This window comes from Fistularia commersonii, chromosome 10 (assembly GCF_037954325.1).
Source record: "Fistularia commersonii isolate RoL2024-O1a breed Wild chromosome 10, RoL_Fcom_v1.0, whole genome shotgun sequence".
Classification (NCBI taxonomy): domain Eukaryota; kingdom Metazoa; phylum Chordata; class Actinopteri; order Syngnathiformes; family Fistulariidae; genus Fistularia; species Fistularia commersonii.
This window is the reverse complement of record NC_141293.1, coordinates 7,595,104-7,615,765: the sequence shown is the minus strand read 5'-3', so window position 1 is coordinate 7,615,765 and position 20,662 is coordinate 7,595,104. Positions and strand designations below refer to the sequence as shown.

At 48.2% G+C, this 20,662-nt stretch overlaps 1 protein-coding gene across 3 annotated transcripts in view; it reads right to left on the bottom strand.

Annotated features, from left to right (window-relative positions):
- Nucleotides 1-425: 425 nt before the first annotated feature.
- The window catches only part of lig1 (ligase I, DNA, ATP-dependent), a 50,299-nt gene continuing 30,062 nt past the window's right edge, over nt 426-20,662 (bottom strand). For 2 of the 3 annotated variants that reach the window (XM_086153494.1, XM_086153495.1), the window contains exons 19-27: nt 19,032-19,142; nt 17,434-17,505; nt 15,479-15,623; nt 14,905-14,987; nt 13,305-13,457; nt 6,460-6,513; nt 1,865-2,008; nt 1,696-1,788; nt 426-587 (exon numbers count right to left, since the gene is read on the bottom strand). In XM_086153494.1, the coding sequence (XP_086009620.1) occupies nt 513-587; nt 1,696-1,788; nt 1,865-2,008; nt 6,460-6,513; nt 13,305-13,457; nt 14,905-14,987; nt 15,479-15,623; nt 17,434-17,505; nt 19,032-19,142 (930 nt within the window). In that variant the 3' untranslated portion in view covers nt 426-512. Of the gene's footprint in view, nt 588-802; nt 923-1,695; nt 1,789-1,864; nt 2,009-6,459; nt 6,514-13,304; nt 13,458-14,904; nt 14,988-15,478; nt 15,624-17,433; nt 17,506-19,031; nt 19,143-20,662 lie in introns of those variants that run through there. The other variant, XM_086153496.1, reaches the window with a different exon arrangement.

Genomic DNA, 20,662 nt, shown 5'->3' with positions numbered 1-20,662 from the left:
ACACACAAAACTACATTACATATATGTATATATACGCTCTATCGCCAAAAGTATTTGCTCACCTGCTTTGACTCGCATATGAATTTAAGTGACTTCCCTTTCCTCATCCATTGAGTTCAAGATGACATCAGTCCACCCTTTGCAGCTAAAACAGCTTCGACTCTTGTAGGAAGGCTCTCCACAAGGTTCAGGGGTGTGTTTATGGGAATTTCTGACCATTCTTCCAGAAGCGCATTTGTGAGGTCACACACTGATGTTGGACGAGAAGGCCTGGCTCTCAGGCTCTGCTTAAATTCATCCCTTTCATTCATGCGCACACACATCATGGACACAGCATGTGATTCGCTGTGCGTGTGCGTGAGTGTGTGTGTGTGTGTGTGTGTGTGTGTGAACAGGCATCGAAATAAGAGAATGTTAAAGAGCCTTTTATTCAATTCAACAAAACAATATTTACAATTTCATAATGATAATCTCCATCCCTGGGGGGGTCAGGGGTCAAGTTTGGGGGGGGTTCAGTAATAGTCCTCCACGTCGGCTTTCTCCCCTTGGTTCTGGATCTGCTGCTGCTTCCTGTACAAATTTGCGATCTGCCGGGAGGGTGTGGGGGGGGTTGGAGGAGAGAAAGGAGGCAGAGAACTCAGGTCAAGGGGAGGGAGGGATTCGGGGTCATGGCTGGATCCCGCGAAACACCCACAACCCCCATGTCAGCGTTATGGGCGCCATCTTTCCCTCTATGTTTCAAAACAAATACAGTGGTTCACATTGAAAGCTAAATTTCTGCCGCTCTGTGTGTGTGTGTGTGTGTGTGTGTGTGTGTGTGTGTGTGTGTGTGTACCTAACCCCCACCCCCCACCCCTGCAGGAAATAGCCAGCAGCGGGATGGTCGCGTTCCTCCCCAGCGGGACGCCCGCTAAGCAGATGGCTGTGGATTCGAGCGGGTGAGAATTCATTCGTCTAGAAAGCGAACACACTTCCTGTTTAGGCGGCGCCCATTAAAACCGCGGTGAAAGTGTTTGTGTGTTCTGATATTTTCTTTTCCTCCCCAGGATCATGATCTCTGGAAGAATCAAAATCGGCGGCTCTGAAGGACTTGCTGCAAAACAACACCTCACCAAATGTAAATCAACGTGGGGAGGGGGCCCATCTATCGCCATGACGACCCGCTAAATTCAAATATCGGAGTTTTGGCATCCAGCATTCTTTGTCCGTGAAAGTTAATCAATAGGACTTTACTTTAAAGACACCAATCAACTTTTAATAGCTCCCTTTTATAAGTACTAACTATGTGATAACGCTGCAAATGTTTTTGTTTTTATTTTTCCTTCCCGGGTTCTCCTGCTGTTCCGACCGTGGATCAGCAGATACGTTTTGCATCCACTTATTTTTAATTCTCGCTTCTGGCTGGATGGCAGGGAGACGGCCTTTCAGAGGGGCTGTTAAAAGCCCCCGCCGTATTTTCCCGGTGGCATAACAGTAAATCCACCGTTGGTGAAAAACACCCGTTAAAAGACGCGCCGTGATCTTAACCTGCTTTTAAAAGAGGACCTTTGTCCTTGCTGGAGCCGCTCACCCTTGAGGTTTTTACGGGTCTCCGGCAGCGGCGACAACCAGCGCCTCGAACGTGACCGGGGTTTTACTGCATTTATGCTCAGGATGCTTCACGGCGGCGTGACGACCCGCCGCTCTAAGACATACCTCCGCTCCAGTGGTGGCATCCTCCGGCTTCTTGTCGTCCCTGATGCGTAGGAAACGGGGGAAACGGAGGGAGATGCCCTTTTCCGGATCCACCTGCGAGCGAAAACAGGTTTGAATTCAACACGATTCTTTTTTTTTTATTGATATGAAAGACGGTCGGAGCGCGCACCAATCCCATGGCGGCCTTGTAGACGGGTGACAGCAGCAGGTCAGCGCACTTCACCTCCCACACCTGCACGGCGTCCAGCCACACGTCGGGCTCTGCCGACTGCTCGAAGCGGTAGTAGGCCCGTGGCTTGGCCAGGACGTGCTCCTGGAGAGGAGGAGGAGGTGGGGAAGGAAAAGAGAAATTTCTCATCATCTGTTTTATTAATTTTACACGATAGCGGAGCCCGAAGGTGTCCGGAGCTCAGATGAGAAATAATGGACGCGGCTGCGGGATCTGCAAAGGTGCATGGAGAAAGTAGGTCGCCAACGCTGCCCAGAGATGGAGCGGTACGCCGAAGCACCACCGTCCCCAGAGGACCAACCTTGGATTCAAATGATGCTCATTTGCACAGGTGTGTGTGTGTGTGTGTGTGTGTGTGTGTGTGTATGACACCAGTCATCTTCCTTCTGCAGTTCTGCACACGTGCAGGACGGATTTTCATACAGGGAGCCTTTGATGGGGCTGCACCTGACAGGGGTGACACACACGCACATGCACACGCACACACACGCTGACCAGAGCTCCATCAGCCATTATTTCTCCGGCCCCAGTTGTCGAGTGATGCTTATCTTACCCAGAGATTCAAAACGCAGTCTGAGACACGCACGCACGCACGCACGCACACACACGCACACACAGTGTCCTGATGATCGACTTTCTCGCACCTGCTTCCCGCTGTCTTCCCCACACGGCGAACCTGCCGGATTGGTGCGAGAATGGCACACGGAAATCAGCCGCACGTATAAACCGCCCGCAGGGTAAGAGCTTAAAACCCACAGGTTATAATCTGGGATTAAAACAACCTGGTCGTCACGAGGGGAGCTGAAAATTCAAAAAAAAAAAAAAAAAAGAAAGAAAAAAAAAGAAAAAAAAAAAGAAATCAAATAATATGAAAAAACATGAGTTTAAAATGAATGCTAATTAATGAATTAGCTGTATTATCCATACAGCTGGTGCTGCACTAATGGGAGGAAGACTGTATCAAACACACACATATACTCTCACACACACACACACACACACACACACACACACACACTGAATTGAACCAACACTTTGGATAGGTAGGGGGTGGGGGCTCCCCTGTGCGTGCGTGCGTGCGTGCGCCACAGTGACCCACCATAAAGGTTTGTGGATATGAAACCTAAGTATCTTGTCATTAATACTAACTGGATCAATAAAATCCAGGAAGTACATGCAGTAAAGGGCGAGGGAATACTTTCCACTGTGTACTAGTACTCATCAGGAACCCCCCCCCAATAAATAACTGAATAAAGGTGATTCTGCTGGGAGAATGTAAGGCTCGGGCTTGTTTTACTGTGTTTTGGTTTGATTTGAAAATAACCATGGCGAGCAGCAATGAGGAGGAGGGGCGAGGGAGGACGGATTTATGACACACGGTTGCATAACATTACATGTTCTGTCTTGCTATTGACTTTCCTCAGACGAATCAAAACAATTCAAATAATGTGCATTGATTCATTCATTCATTCATTCATTCCTTATCCTGCATTGAACGTGCCGCCTCCAATCAACCTGCTGCATATGTAGACACCACCTGTTCCCCCCAGGAGGCTTCACGGTGATGAACACATGATTCCGCCGAGCACCTTTCATACGGTAACTTGTTGCTGCGAGGTGGGAAGCACTAACTGCAGTGCTAACTCTGACAGAACGGGTTAGTAGCTAGAAGTTATCAAGGATAAGGCACGGGAAATAAGGAGAGAATAAAAAAATAGCACCTTGGACAGGATTTACGGCTTCCTGGACTGAGTTTATCAAGACAGTAATGCGGGAATTTACGACACGGCGGATCTGTAACAGTAATAATCGAGTGCTGTGTGAAGGGTGTGTGTGTGTGTGTGTGTGTGTGTGTGTTCCCCAGGATGTCTTCTTTTCCTTGAAAATATTATTTATTGATGATAAAAAAGAGCTCATAATTCGACATTTCAAAACCCGATTCTTCACGTTATGAACAGCCGAGTCCATTCTCAGATATCTGTGTGTGTGTGTGTGTGTGTGTGTGTGTGTGTGTGTGTGTGTGTGTGTGTGTGTGTGTGTGTGTGTAGCCCTTCACTCCCCCCTGCCTGAACGGCGTTTGATGGCGTGCCGTCAGAGCAGACGGCACAGTCTGATGTCGCGGCCTCAAGTGATCGGAGGGGAGAGTGTTTCATCGGAGGATCCCGGTGGACCCAGAGACCTGGCTGGGGCTCTCATCGGAAGGCCTCGGGTGAGAGACACACGCACACACACAAACACACACACACACACACACACACACACACAAAAACCATGACATCACCTCTTCAGCCAAAAGTAAGGTGACGCTGCTATGATTCCTGTCCGGATCAACCGATGTTAAATTAGCAGCACTAGCAGCGACAGCGTGGACACTGTAGAGAAATTCTAAAACCACTGACGGCGGTTTAAGAGTTTGGCGAGGGGGGAAAAGTAGTTCCATGGGTTGTGGTGACAGAATGTCAGACATGTATATTTCAGCGCTGTCCTGAAGGAGGACATTCATATATTCATCTGGTGTCTCGTTCCCCCCCCAAATACTTTTAGTTCTCTAAAGGGGCCATGCTCAGTTAAATATACATATACGCATTTATTCATTCATTATCTAAGCAGCCTACCCTGCAGTCTGGGTCGTGGTGGCACTTGAGTCTATCCCTCGTCGGGATTGGCTGAGAGGCGGCGCTCACCCCGGATTCATCACACGGACGCTCATTCACAGTTCATATCCATAAACAACCGTTCACTCTCTCATTCACACGTCATGTATGAAAGGAAGAACATATAGATCTACAACTATCCACCCCATTGATTCACTCATTTAATATATCAATAAATAAAACCATTCACTCTTTCGTTCACATATATAGACCGACAACTATTCACCCCCTCAACTGAAAATTTTTTACCCTCTCATTCACATGTAGTTTGGACACACAAACATTCACTCACTCATTCAAGTGCCATACAACTGTTAACCCTGTCATTCACATGTCATACAGACAACATTCCCCCTCTCATTCACGCGTAGTAGAGACATTCAACAATCTTCTCATTCACATGTCAAATATAGACATGCAACAATTCCTATCATTCCCATCATATATAGACATACAACTATGGTGCAACATTCACACATCATATAGAGAAGTACTACTGTTGACATGTCTGGACAATGTGGGGTCTCAAATGAACCTCCAGCATTTTTTGAAATGTGAGGAACCTGGAGAACCCTGAGGAACCCCACATGACAACTTGAAGACTCCACACACACAGGAAGGGGCTCTTGTGGGAAATCTACCAGAGACCTGGTTCCCTCAAGTATGTTAATCCACATCTTCTGGCCTTAAAGGGACTAAATTTTCATCTCGACTAGCGTCCAGCCAATCGGACCCACTACAATTCCAAATCTGCCACGGATGAGAAAGATCTCAGCGCCTCTCGGGATGAATGGTGACCGATTGTTTCTGAAGTTTAAAAAAAAAAAAAAAAAAAACGTTACATAGGAGGCTTGTCAAAATCTTGACTGACCCACATTGTCAGCGAAGGCAGCACAATCAGAAAGCAGACACGTCGTTGCGAGGAGGGTGGAGGTACCGGTGCGGCGGGCGTTACTGCGCGGCGAATTGCCAAGCGGGAGAGCGTGAACGCAGGCAATCATCTGGGCGCCTGGATCCCATCAGCCCGCCGCCTCGCAAAGCAAAGCTACGCGGCGCCTCCGCCGGCCGGCCCTAATTCACCATCCATCACTCTCAGATGGAGGGTTTCATTACAAAGCACTACAGTATCACCTGCACCGGGTGGGTGGGGCGGAGAGGGTACCCCGCCTTTTCAATCACCCCTCTGCTGTCACTCTGCCCCACGGAGCAATTTGTATCACCGATTCTGCAACCTCACTCCGAGAAAAAAAAAGAAAAAAAAAAGAAGAAAAGAACCCCCCCCCAAAAAAAATAAAAACTGCGACGCGCAATTAGCATCTCCTGTGAAGGAGACGTTGGTGTTTGAAATGCCTCTCTGTTCCTCAGTCGTGGTGGAAGATGTTTTAAATACACCTGGCGAAGCCCTCACATGAATCCCGGCTCCCGCGGCAGCTATCATTTTCAGACGCCGAGTTGTCAATTTCTTCAGAATGCCGCTGCCGCTACTATGGAACAAACCTCTTCAAATGGAAATTGAAAAAAAATAAATAAATAACAGAGGGGAAAAAAAAAAAAAAAAACGAATTCATTATCTTCAGAGGACGTCTGAAACAACGGCTCCCGGACCCGGAGTTTGAAGCTGGCGGCCGGCATTTTCCTCGACACCTTTTCAAATGAAATGCGATTAAAATAAGAAAAAAAATTAAATAAAAAAAAAAAATGTGGTTCGTGTTTCCGTTCGAAACTGGTGTCTGGGATTTTTTTTTTATTCCTTTTCAAAATTAAATAAGGATAATGAGAGCTCTTCACCTGAAAACGACACCAAGCGGGTTCAAAATCTGACTTTCTTTCACTGCTAGAGGTTCAGGCGCAGCCGAGCAATAGATTTTCGCGACTTCTCACCTTGAGGAACTTGTGATGCTGCTCCAGATCTTCATCCTTGAAGCCCGTCCCGATCTGGAGGAGACGAGAAGGACACACATTAGCTGCTGTCAGACTCTTAAGAGGAGTCCAGGAAGAAGCATCCAGGAAGTAGCATCCTCAGTAGTTTTGCATTCCCGCCAGCATTCCAGGCGAGGAACCGCAGGGACGGCACGATCGAACACAAACCACCGAAGAAATAGAAGAACATGGACAACATGGAGATGGAAGCTATCAGAGCGTTCGTGGAAGGATAACCATGACTATTAGAGAGTTGAAGTGTTTATGTAAATGTAGGCGTTCCTCTGCGAGTCCAGGAAACTCCTGTGAGACAGAGCAGGCCAGAAGAGCTTGGACCTTCTTGTTGGTCCATTTCTCACTGCCTCTATCCATTTTAGGAAACATCTGACCAGTGACCATGTTAATTTTGTTAAAATTGTGCCCCAAAGTCTGCAAGAAGTACCTGGAAATGGGTGTGGCTTTGGAGTTCCACCAATCACCAACTTCACATGACTTCCAAAGTCACCGCAACAAGACCCTGCCTCAGAGTAGGAACTAAGATGGCGCTAGGTCCTAGAATTTAGGACCTGGGAGGTTCCTCTGCTGTCCAAATTGTCCTTATCTCCAAAAAGTTCTTCGGAACTGCAAAAAGTTCCTCCAGTGAAAACCATTCTGGATGTTCCTTATGCAGAAAAGAAGCCCACCAGTAGGAAAATGGACGGAAGCTACCTGGATTTATCTTCTGGCGCCTAGGAAGAACATCACCAGAACCCCTCCTGCTGAGAGGACGGAACCATCCGAGGACAGGTGGATTACAGTGGAGGGGGTTGAGAACCGAGGCCGGCCTCACGGAGGCTCAGGTGATACCAAAATAAATGACAGCGGCTTCAGGGAGAAAAATAACGGCTTGGTTCTTCTGCTGGCCCAGACGTATTTGGTCCGAACCCGTTTGTCTTCTGGGATCAGCCCCGCGCCAACAAAGGCCCTCCGCTAACACCCCCGTCAAGGTGACGGAGTGGACCCTGCTGCCTGGAGGGCTCATCATGAAGACAGTCGGGAGCCGCAAACCCCAGTAGAAATTCATCTCCAGTCATAACACACACGCACGCACGCACGCATGCACGCACACGCACACGCACACACAAAACAATGGAACGCTAGAATCATGGGAGATGGATGGAAGATGTGTTCATGTTGGTGTCAGACTGACTTTGGTGTCGCAAACGGGCACGCATACAGGGATATGGATGGGTGACATAGGTAAAAAAAAAAAAAAAAAACCTGTGTCGGTGTGTGTTCCATCCATGTTGTGTTTGTTCACGCATGCGCACACACACATGCGCACGTGTGCACAAAACAATGGAATGCTAGTGTTTAGGGAGATGGATGAGAGAAGCGCCCATGTGAGTGAGACTAACTTTGGAGCTCTGTGTGTGTGTGTTTTAAGTCCCAACTGTGTCCATGTGAGAACACACACACACACACACACACACACACACACACACACACACACACACACACACACACACACACACACACACACACACACACACACACACACACACACACACACACACACACACCATTGAAACGCTGGTGTTAAGGGGGATGGATGAGAGAAGCGTGTCGGAGTGAGACTGACTTTGGAGTTGTGTATGTTAAGTTCCTGTGAGTGTCCAGGTGAGGACACACGCACGCGAGCACAAACACACACACACACACACACACACGGGCAGTGCAGACACAAAGTGAAGCAGACACCTCTTGCGTCGTAGAAACATTCAATTAAATTAAGACCACAAATAAGGAGCAGCCGCTGTGACAGAAACCTGATCCTATCCATCGAATGTGGCCCCTCCTCTTTCCCCAGGGCAGGACGTACGTCGGACGTCGGGCCGGATTACCCCAAGCTGCGGGATCCAACACGCGGGTGTCGGAGCGGCAACAAAATGACTTTTCTGGGATTTCTCCATAAGCTCTGTAGGACAGCGGAAGCATCGTTAGCATCGTCTGAAGCTGAAGCAGAGAAGTGAAAGAAATGGGGGTGGGCAAGAAAACCTTGTCTTCATGATTTAGCACGGCAGGAACTGATAGGATTCTCCAAATATCAGTGGAGTCGATAGCCATGCTTTCACACAGAAACACGTTCTAAGAAGTGTCAAGCTCCGATTCAGTTCCAGGAAGCAACCGTACAGCATCATTGGTCTCACCACAGTCTGTCGCTGACTATGCTGATATAGTTACCTTGAGACCGACTGGTTCCCGAAAAAGTTCAAGGAGCACTAAGAAGTTCTACTGATTTTCAAGGGCTGTTGATTTACATTCTGGATCGTCTGTTTTTTTCTTCCCATACAGAGAAACATCTAGACAGCATTTTTCCTTTCCACCTCGCTTCTTCTCCTGAGGAACTCACCCCCCCCCCCCACACACACACACACACAGGCACACAGAAAACACGCAACACAAACCAGGAAGTGACAGTCAAAAGCAAGTGACTCAGACAGTTTCTTCTCCAGTTCCATTTTTGTTTATATTCACCTTGAAGCGCAGCAACAATCTGGCTTTTCCAACCCCGGTATTTCCATCCCTCCCAATCCCACCGGGTCTGTTTCTCTCTGCTTCCCATCAGCTGTGCGAACAAACAGGGGCCAGGCGAAGACGCACAAGAGGCAGATTTTAAGAGGCCGAGATTGGTCCGTACTCTGCTTATGCTGGGAGCACGACCTAACGATTTTCACGGTCCAAAATAAAAACTCGTCATCTGGGTCTTGAAGTAAAAGGTGATGACCTGAGCAGTCGTAGATCTTTCTTTTCCTAGTCTTGGGCTTACCAAAATATCAAACGTGTTTGATATTTTCACAATTGTTTCAGTCTTCATGGCCATGTAACAAAATCAACAACCAATAGTTGAGCGCCTATGAAGCCAGTGGCAGGAAACCTACAAGACAAGCAATCACCAGAGCGGTATCAGTGGCAGAGATGGTATTTGTTGTCATTACGTAGGAACCGTAAACTCCAAGGATGTCCGGCTCAAATAGACCATCCAGAACGAGAAGCTGATGGTGGAGCTGCGGGCAGAGCAGCCCGCCTTGGACAACGTCAACCCTCCAACGTATCAGCACTGAGTGGAGAAGGAAAAGCTGAAGCTGTGAAATAGCAGAGGCTATGCAAATACCCGGGGAAAACACTGCATGGTGGGAAGAAATTTCTTAAAAGACTCTAGTTATAGTTATAAATAGTGACCCGGTAAGATCTGCAGTCGTCGTAAAATCTCAGTCTGACACTGAAAACTCTTCGATGTGAGATGATAATTTTCCACGAGTCTTTTCCAAATCTTGTCAAAGTCTTTCAATGTACGGGTGGCATTAGGCCTTATCTGCGGCTCAGCTGCGGGAGAGCTTTGCAACACAGATTAGGGTAGTTTCTGTCCTCATTACTCACGCCCGCCGAATATCCCGGGATCTCGGACTGCATCGATCCACCGAAACACACACACCTGCTACGAGCCAGTCTCTGGATGTGTCGGAAGCTAGCTTAGAGATTTTAGCGCAAAGAGTTAACTTACTATCTTCTTAGCGATGACGAACAGAGGAGGAAGATTATTTAAAAAAAAAAATTAGAAAAAAAAAAAAAAAAGAGGAAAGATAAAAGCCTTTTGGATTTGCATAAAGACATTTGTCTCGGTGTTCTGCAGATTAACTGGTTCAAACTGAAGGCGGAGGGAGGGACGGCCGCTCTGCGTTTCTACGCAGCGTCACCCAGGTAACCACCCCCCCACCCTGGTTCTGGCACGGCGCCGCCACTCGTATAACAACCTGTCGCGGCGGCCTCCGGATCGAGCCTCCTGCACATCCAAGATTGCCTCCTGTGTGATTGTTTTTGAGTTTATCCTGGCAGATTCAGAATTTTAAAAAAAGCTGATTTAATTAGCCGTTAGCGGTGAGCAGCAGACAAACAGCACGGTGAGAACATGGACTGCCAGAGACGGACAGTTCCGCCACGGCATTTGGACACAAATAAAAGCACATATGGCTCCTTTTTGTGTGTGTTTAAATCACTGACGTCCACAAAAGCGATGTGTGTGTCCTCCGCTACACACAACCCCAGTGGGAAATGCCAGAACACAAGACTGGGAGTGCTCGCTTTGTTGTGTAATAACTATAGGGACATCCTCCGAGATCTCGGGATGATTGAGGAGAATTAATTCACGCTTGCCGCCTGGCGTTTGTTCGTTTCAAGCCCCACGTTTGGACCTTCATGCCGACGCGACATGCGCACGAGAGGATAATATGGCGGCCGACCAACGGGTAAATACTTGGCGCCGGATGGTAATTGGTGGCGGCGCAGCTTCTGAAAATATACGGGCTTAAATGAGATTTCGGAGAGCCGGTGTGGGTGTGCGCTTCATGCCAAGAAAAAAGTAGCGCTGGGAGATCAAGGCTATCTCCAGACCAGGGACGACAACTAGTAAACATCGGCGGACAGAGAAGTTCTCGGGAGGAACATCTAAGAAGCATCCAGGTCCAATTGCACTCTAGGCAGTAGCCTCCACCACAGGAAACTATTAGCTGTGCATTCCCACAGGTGGTGAGGTAGAAAGCGTCTGTGACGTGCACCTTCAGCTCCGCACTCAGAAAAAGAGCAAGACGACACAAAGGTGGAAGCAGCCACAGCCATGGACAATTAGATGGTTGAAGTGTTTTCATCTTCTTCCTGCGCTGCTTTGCCGTGTGAAGAACCCGGTTAGCCCTCAGCTAATTCCGCACTTATTCCGCCCAAAATGTAGAAGTATCCTGTGGGCCCTGGAAACCCAGGTTTCTCCCGAGGTCCAAGCTCTTCTGGGCTAGTGTGCTCTGAGACTTCTTCATGGCTAAATAACTCGCTGCTTCCCAAGAAAACATCTGACCGGTGACCAGGGTACTTTTAAAACTTTGCGCCTCGCAGTCCGAAAGGAGTATCTGCTAACGGGCGTGGCTTCGAGTCCCACCAATCACCAAGCACCTATGGAACCATAAAAAGACCCTGCCTCGGAGTTAGGGGTGTGCATCTTCACCGCCCACACGATTCCATTACGCTCGACCTGTCTACGAAGGAATTGGATTATACGATGTATATGAATACAGGGTCTTCAACTGGCGAAACCCGTTTCTTGATATTTCGTACAACGTGATAAAGCCTTCAGCTTTGAAAGCTCCTACACACAGTCATCCTCTGAGCTCTCTCGGACTTTGATGACAACTTTCCGACAGACTCGCCCATCTTTGGTTGGGTTGGGTGTCTAGTTTTCTTTTCGTTGCCAGCTGAGGCTAATATTAGCTCAGCGTGCCATCTACTAATATGATTCCTCATATTAGAAGCATTACCCAAGTAGTTTTATTTTTGCATGAGTTTCACAAATAGCGTGGGAGTCCTGTTGGCGCTTCCAAGGAACTGGTTGGTTCCGGACCGTCCAATCAAGCACCTCGATGCATCTTGTCCGCCCCTACCCGGAGTGGGAGGTGAGAAGATTCAAGGAACTCAAGGTCCACAGCCCCTGGTTCCTCCTAGGGACCGGAAAATGCCTTCATTCCTGAGAAAGTCCTCAGAACTGCAAATGTTCCTTCAAAAGGTTCTGCTGAGAGGGAGGAACATTGGAATCCAAGAGGGGGAAAAACTGGATCCAGGTGTGGTTCTACCAGTGGGACCAGTGGGTTTGCAGAACATGAACACGTGTGTGTGTGTGTGTGAGAGAGAGAGCTCCCTTGAAATCTCCCCTCCGTGAATAAAGGACTTAAAGTTACAGACGAGTTTTTCTCTGAAGTGAAGTCACACTCCGATTTGTTTGCGCTCTCATTACCTCAAACACACAGATACATGTTTGGAACCTTAGAACAAATCTACAGACACCTACAGTTAAAGACTGTGTGCGTACGTGCACAAATGCACGCACACACACACACACACACACACACAGTTCCTTCAAACCCAGATTTGGAGGTAAAAGCGGTAGTTCAAAAGGACAAACACACGCGCGTATACAAATAAACACGGTCTCCTCAAACTCAGATTCGCAGGGAAAAGCTGCAGTTCAAAAGAAGGCACGCACATGCACGCACGCACGCAAGCACGCACGCACGCACGCACGCACGCACGCACTCACAGCCAGCAGACACACACCTTTAGCTCTCCTGACCTACATATTGTTCAAAGAGCAAACAAGTCGACCACACACACACACACACACACACACACACACACACACACACACACACACACACACACACACACACACACACACACACACACACCATTAGGGGTGTAATAAAGCGTGTTGTGGTGCTGAGATGAAATGGATCAACACTCTTCCCTCCCAATTACCCGATTTGTTAGCATACATGGAAACAGCCATGACGCGCCGGATAATGGCCGCCGGTTCCGAGGTTCGCCAGGGGCGACACGGCATGCACGCACGACCCGAGGCGCCGACGTAAACCCGACTGATCTTTGAAGACGCTTAATCCAGCCAGGTGATCTGGTCTGATGCCCGCAAAACACAGATGAACGGGTGTTCCGCTGTCCTACGGGAGATGAAGAGCCAATCGGAGAATGTCTCACAGGAGCGAGAGAGAGAGAGATATCTCCACTTAGCATAAAAAGAAATCCTTCAGATGGGAGGAGGTTCAATGAGGAAGCAAGAGAAGAGCCTCAAAGTACTTTCTCACGACATGGATCGGGATCAACCACCAGTTAAGGGAAGACTGCATTGAACAAAGAAAATCCCCAAGAAATGGGATTTCTCCACAGAACCATGGCCAGATGTTCAACAACCATGCGACGCTGGCACTAACCTTGCACACAGCCTGGTACTCCTCATTCTCGTCGTCGTAACAGGCCAGCAGGAAGCCCCCGTAAATCCCCGTCCGCTTGCCCTTGCCAAGGTAGGCCCCAATCACGCACAGGTCCACCGTGTCGCCCACGCCCTCTAGGTAGTCCTTCTTCAGCTGGGGAGACAGAAGAAGAAACAACGGGGTGTTCAGGGGTCGAGGGGAACGAGAAAGGTGATCTGCGTTCTGTTTGGGGGTTGATGGAAAAACATGGGGCCGGAGGTTTGGAGCTATGGCTCTGCATGACGTGTGAATGACAGGGTCAACAGTTGTATGTCTCCGAATAATGTGTGAATGACTGTATGTTTCTATATGACGTGTGAGTGAGTGATTGTATGTTTAGATTGCATGTGAATGACAGTGAATAGTTGTATTTCATTCTATCTGAGATGTGAATGACAGGGTGAATGATGGTGTGAATGAGGAAGTGAATGGATGGGGGTCTATACGAAGTGTGAATGAATGACTGTATATAATGAATGAGTGTGTGAGTGAGTGAATGACTGTATCCATATGATGTGTGAATGAATACGTGAATGACTATATCTCTATATGGAATGTGAACAGGAGGAATGGTTGTATTTCGTTACATATGACATGTGAATGACAAGGTGAATGATTGCATGTCTGTATGATGTGTGAATGACAGAGTGACAGTTGCATGTCTCCATTTGGCATTTGAATGAGTGAGTGAATGACCTTATGTCTCTATAGGACATGTGAATGGCTGGATTTCTGTGTATATGATGTATGAATCATACACTATCACATACTCTACATGATGTGTAGTATCAATGACAGGGTGAATGTTTCTTTGTCTATACCACTTGAGTGTGAAAGGCTGTCTAGATGTGTGTGAGGATAAACGTTTCGGTCTCTATGTGACGTGTGAAGGCTGAATCCAGCCTCTCTACCAAGCACAGCGGGGATAATGGACAAATGAATGAATGTACTTCCAACAACACACCTGATGTGAAGAGAGCTAATAATGTATTCAAATATCCTAAAACTGATGGAGATAAAGGCATGTCGGTCACCGCCGCTGCTGTTGTTCAGATGGAATAATGCCGCCCTCCAACAGGCTGCTAAAAGGACCCCCAACTTCACCCATTCATTTCCAACGTCCAAAAAAATAACATTTTATCCATCTCCTGCAAATTTAGAATTTTATTATTTTGGTCTTCATGATAGTCCGAGCCAGCAGAGATCATCGTTCCACGGTTGTTTGGATGGACGGCACAACACCATTTTGTAGAGCCGCGACCTCTGTGTGGGATGTAGAAACAACTTCGTCCTGATTGCGATGACAATCATTAGGCATCACTGTTGGAAAATGTCAGCAGTGGAAGAAAAAAAGGCCTATTTTCTTGGCATAGGTGCAACGCTGGAGGGTGCAATTAGATTGTGGTTTGTAACCTGGTGTGGTTCTTAATTGCAGCAGGAGAAAAGGTTGACAAGCATGCCGCCCCCAAAGAAGGAGTAGTTACTGAAGTATGTTTGTGTGTGTGTGTGTCTCGTATTCCTACGCAGGTGTGTTTATCCCGACACGCTGCACGCGTCTCACCTTGAGCCAGTTGTGGGAGCGCTTTGCGATTTCATAGGTGGCATCCTTCTCCAGAGTCTTCAGCATCAGACCTTCGCAGGAGTCTTCGAACGCACCCACACACAGATACAGACTTAGGACCAAGGTACTGGTTGTGCAGACAGAAATTGACATTTCATAAAAAAAAAACTGTCTTTTGTTACACACACACACAACCAGTACATGTTCACAACTGCAGACACACAGAACACACACACACCAGACACAGGATTACAAAGTGGAGACCAGACAAAAGAGACGTGGGGAAGGTGAGGAGAACAACTCCTCCGTAACGCTCCAATCAACGTTTACACATGAAAGAGGCAGGCAGAGGCGCCGGTGAGACAACTTTTTTTTTTCCCTCTTTGCGAAACGCCCACGAACACACACGGCGGAAAGTTTTAAACACATGAGGCCTGATGGAGGGCTGCAAACACGCATTTAACAGATGTCAACAAAAAGTTCAAATGGGAAGAAAAAAACGTTTGCAGCTCTTCCTCATTTTCTATCTTTCTCACACATGTACCGACACACACACGCATGCACACACACACACCTCTGACAGACTGCTCCAGGAAGTCAGCGATGGTTTCTGTGTTGTCGGAGTCTATGGATCGGGCGAACAAGAACTCCCCCTCCACCTCGGAGAAGCTCTCCCTCAGCAGAGCCCGACGCCGACACAGCGGCTGTCGAACCAGGGACTGTACTCACACACACAAAAAAACAAACCAAAAAAACAATCATTACAAATGGCAAAATGGTATCATTACAGCCGTTTCCTCTCCATGGCTAGCAGCCCTTCAGTGACAAAGATGAAATGCCATCTCCACTTGCTGCCCACACACACAGTCTGGAGTGTGCGCTTGCGGGTTTCGCGCACAATTGAGGGCGCGTGTGTTTGGAACCCACTCAACCACCCCACCCTGTCTCACTAACACACACACGCACACACACACACTCTAAGAGGAGAACCTTCAGGGGTTAGCCCGAGGACACTCAGGCATGCAGACAGGAGCTGAGAATCGAACCGCCGCCCTTCTGGCTGCAGAGATGTCTGCTCCAGCTGAAACAAAGGCGCCGGTGAGGTTTCTAACACAGCCACTGAACATCCTCGTCTTTCTTTGTCTTCTTCTGAACTTTAGGAACCTCTCAGTTGAGGGTTGACATGAATAAATTCCAGTTGCCACAACCAGAGGATTGACAAGAATCACCATGGGCTGGATGACTGAGAACCTCCAGACATGTTGTCGTCGTCTTCTTTATTGACCTGCTCCCTTCAGGGGTTTCCACGGCTAATTATATTCCTCCCTCTAACCCTCTCTTCTCTAACAGCCAATCACCTTCCTGTCCTCCTCCCCTCAATCCATAAACCTCTTCTCTGGTCTTCCTCTGGACCTCCTGCGCTGGCAGCTCCAACCTCACCTCCAACCCAGATCCTTACCATCCCTCCTTTGGCTCCAGATCATCTATCATGTGCTGTCCCTCTGCTGCTCTCCATCCTCCTCCCTCCCCAAGGACAACCTCCACATCTCCATCCTCCGCTTCCCATATTTACCTCAATGTCGCTGTTACCACGGTTACCGGCGATGCTGTCGCCAAAACCAATAAAAATTCTGTGGGCAAAAAATATTGCGATTAAATCTGCGCCAGTCAACGTGGTTTCCCCTGCCACACACACACACACCCACACCCACACCCACAAATTTAGGTCACTGTGAAGAACTGTGATGCAAGAGGTATTTTTTTTACTCAGTCGAGAACAGTTTGAATCAGCTGCATAAAAAACAAGAGGTGTTCGTTGGGGTGACGGTGGTCTCCCGGGGCGACTGAGGGTGTCACAGCTGACCTCGGTGCCGGGCGGAATGCGGCGTCCAGCCGGTTGGAACGACAGCGTAAAAATGACATGGCATAATGCGCCTGCTGAGAAAAATCTTTTTATATATGAAAATTATATCTGTAATTTTTCACATAAACACCATATCAGGTGCGGAAGGAGATGTGGGCGTCTTAATTATGCAATTTTGTCGAGGTCCAACAGGGGAAAGACGCCCGGCGCTGGTGGAAACAAAGCCATTTGCATTTGACTGTGCCGAATTTTAGGGAGGAGGCTACAAGGATGGTCCACGTACAGCACTTCACTGCGTGCAATCTGCCAGACGCACGGTTCAACATATGGTCTCCCCCTCTCTCTCCTGCTATCTCTCTATCTCCCTCCACCTCTCGTCCGTGCACAGACTCAGATGCTCCGGCTCGCCGCGCCAGAATTACAATGAGCGTCACAATCATTATCTAGTTACGGCCCCCAGCAGCACTATCATTGGCATTCAGGGACATTGTTGGCGTCTTGGCAGGGGCGGCAGGCTCCCAAACAATAAACTCGCACATACGCGTGCCTGCGCCTTGTTTGTGTGTGTGTGTGTGTGTGGACACGCAGCCATTTAAAATGACAACGGGAGCACGATGCGAGGAGCCCGAGCAACAATTTCCCCCCTCGGCGGCGACGCAACTTACCTCGCCGTTGAGGTAGAGCAGGTCAAAGGCGTACACACACACTTGGACTTTGATCTCTGAAGCATCCACGTCCTGCAGGGAAGCATCAAAGCGCAAACACACACACACACATTTTAATATTTCCGCCCCCCCGAATCTCGACGAAAATATGTAAATAGACAGATCTTATTCACAAATTGCTACATCTAACCTTGGGACTCGGAAGAAAAAGGGCTCTTTGATTTCACCCTGGTTCGCCTTTGCGTGCTAACCAACCCACGCACTTTTCACAGCGCACGCCATCTTCGCACCCTCCTCCTCGCCATCAACCACCTTCACCCCCTCTCGCTTCCCCTCCTTGTTTATTCTGCTCGTTTACTCCGGACAAGTCGCTGCATTATTCACGCCACATTTGTTTTTTTTCCCTGGCGGTCTTGTTTTGGCCGTGCCCACCCCCCACTCCGGGCGTTTTTTTTTTTTTTTTTTTTTTTTTCTCTCCATGTGAGAGAATTCATGTCTGGCAAAGTTTGGTGCTGGGGTTGTTGTAATTATAATCATTCAGGAGCTGCAACAAAACAAAAAAACACAAAACAAACAAAAAGAAAAAAAAAATCAACGCTCCTGTTGTCAACAACACCATAATAAGGAGGAAAAGCATGAAGAACTCCTCCTTGCCAGATTGCCAGATGTTGCTGACGTCCTAAGCCTCTCTGGAAGCGGCAGCGCGCAAAGAAAACAGCCAGGCTCCAAATTAACACTCCTTAACTGCAGTTTGACTTGTAAAAAAAACAAACCACTAATCTCGCAGTTCAGTGTTGTAATGGACCTATTCCATCAAGTCAGATGGTATAGTCTGATGACCCAGGTCTGGATGATGCTCCAGAGGCCTTCAGGAACCAGCACGTTTGATGCTGCAAGAACTCAACATCGGAGAGACGTTTGCTTTGCTGCCCGCATAAACGAACAGGCCAATTCCATTTGGACAATAATGGCTCATTGCTGTGGTGACTATGAATCTGGTTTGGAGATTTTAAAAACGAGACGGCTCTCCTATCTTTTCAGCATGTCCCAAAGTTCTGAGCAACTGATGAGGGTCAGGTGCATCACGCACCTGACCGGACCCTCATCAGCGCCATTAATTTCCTTTCTATCGTCTCTCATCTCATTTCCACTCAAAAAAAAAAAAAGAAAAAGACTGGATGCTGTGTCTCTGGAGCGGCGAATCACGCCATCATCTTTTTCACTTTTCCCACAGCGGGATCATATTGCCACCCTCCCGTCGTTTTCCACCAATTTTCCACCCCGCCCCCGTTTCCTGGGTAACCGCAGAGTCGTCCCCGCGCTCTTAATTTCCCGGGTTGTCATTCAAGGGGGAAGAGAGAGCGGCAGGTGAGGGCTGATGTGATTAGCACGGGGCGGGGCAGGGCAGCCGTCACACTGATCAGAACCTGCTGAAAGTGAGATCTGGCGATGCCCGGCCTCCCGCCCCCCCTTTTTCTTCCACGTGTCAATCTCCCGCCACCTCCTGACAGCTCTTGGTCCCTCCATGGTTGAGCTCTATCATCCATGCCTCTTGGCCGTCACCTCCCAACCCCCCCCTCCCTCCGCCCAATGTGTACCTTCCTCTTGCGGGTGGTGAGGACCTGGAAGGGCTGGATCTGCTTCTTCTCGCGGTCCCAGGCCACGGCCTCTGAGTCCAGGACGCAGGACACCACAGAGCTCTTCTTCACCTGTACAGGGACACAGAGGGTCGTCTACACTTTATTATTTATAAAGGGCTATCCATTCATTCATTCATTCATTCACTGTGCCACATACCCCAGCTGGGATTTAGGCTGGTGACATAGAGACATACAGCCATTCACCCTCTCATTCATCGTAAATTAAACATGCAATCATCCACCTTCTCATCCATCGTCTTTTAGTCGACCATTCACCCTCTCATCCATGTCATTTAGACATACACCAATTCACCCTTTCATTCATCGTAAATTAAACAATCAACTCATTTCAATATCAACAAAACGGTCACTCTTTCATTCACATACATCCAGACTGACAACCATTCACCTTTTCATTCACAGGTAAAATACATAAACCCGTTCACCCTCTCATTCATTGTCATTTACAGACATACAATCATTCACCCTGTCATTCCCAAGTCATTTAGACAGAGAACCATTGACTGAAATGTCAAACAAAACCATTCACCCTCTCACTTATATCATATGCTGTAGAGACCTACAACTATTCACCCTTTCATTCTCATCATTTAGGGTCAAGTAACATTCACTGTCTCATTGATACATCAGATACAGCCATTCACCCTCTCATACACACCTCATAAACCTACAATCATTCACCCTCTCATCCACTCACCCAGGCAATTCAGGATCTCCCCTACCCCCGGGAGACCTTCTTGTTCTTGCTGTGCATGGACAGCGCTGACCACCACGCCCTAATTTTGCATCCCCACAGCTAATTTTAGCACAGATAGAAGGGGCTCCTTGAGCAGACGAGGATCACAGCGGGTGGGTTTTGGAGTGTGGGGAGGGGGTGAACGCAGGTGCAATTGATCAACCTAATAACCCCCCCCCTTTCCAACCCCCTCCCCAGCTCTGCTCAGTCACAGCTGTTCCAGTGAGCACATTAACAGACCCCAAGACGGGCGAGGGGCTCAATTAGCGTTATTAATTACACTGTAATGGCGTGTCACGGTCTGATGATGTGCAACACGTCTGGACGAGATGCTCCACAGGAGAAGGCTGGAGGACGAGTCGTCCCCCCCCGCCCCCGCCCTGACCGAAGCCTTGTGAAGAATTGTCCGCAATGCATCCATCATGGAGACGGCCTGTGGTGTGGCGGTTAGCGCTACAGCCTCACAGCCAGAAGGTCCAAGGTTTTGATTCCCACAGGGGAAGTCTTCTGTGTGAGTGACGCGTGAATGAGAGTGAAAAGTTGTAGGTCTCTAACTATGTTTGTGAAAGGGTTATTTGTTTTGTTTATAACATTTGAATCCATGCTTATGTGTCTGTCATTGACGGTGAATGAAAGGGTGAATGCTTGTATGTCTTTAAATGATGCATGAATGATAGCTTCTATGTTTTCATTACATGTGAATGAGAAGGTGAATGGCTGAGTGTCGGCCGGTCTGGCTAAAACCCGCATTTGACCAACGACAGGTTGCAGCACAGGCGGCGGGGATGATGAATGAACGGACGAATAATCACGAATAAGTCACACAAAGCCG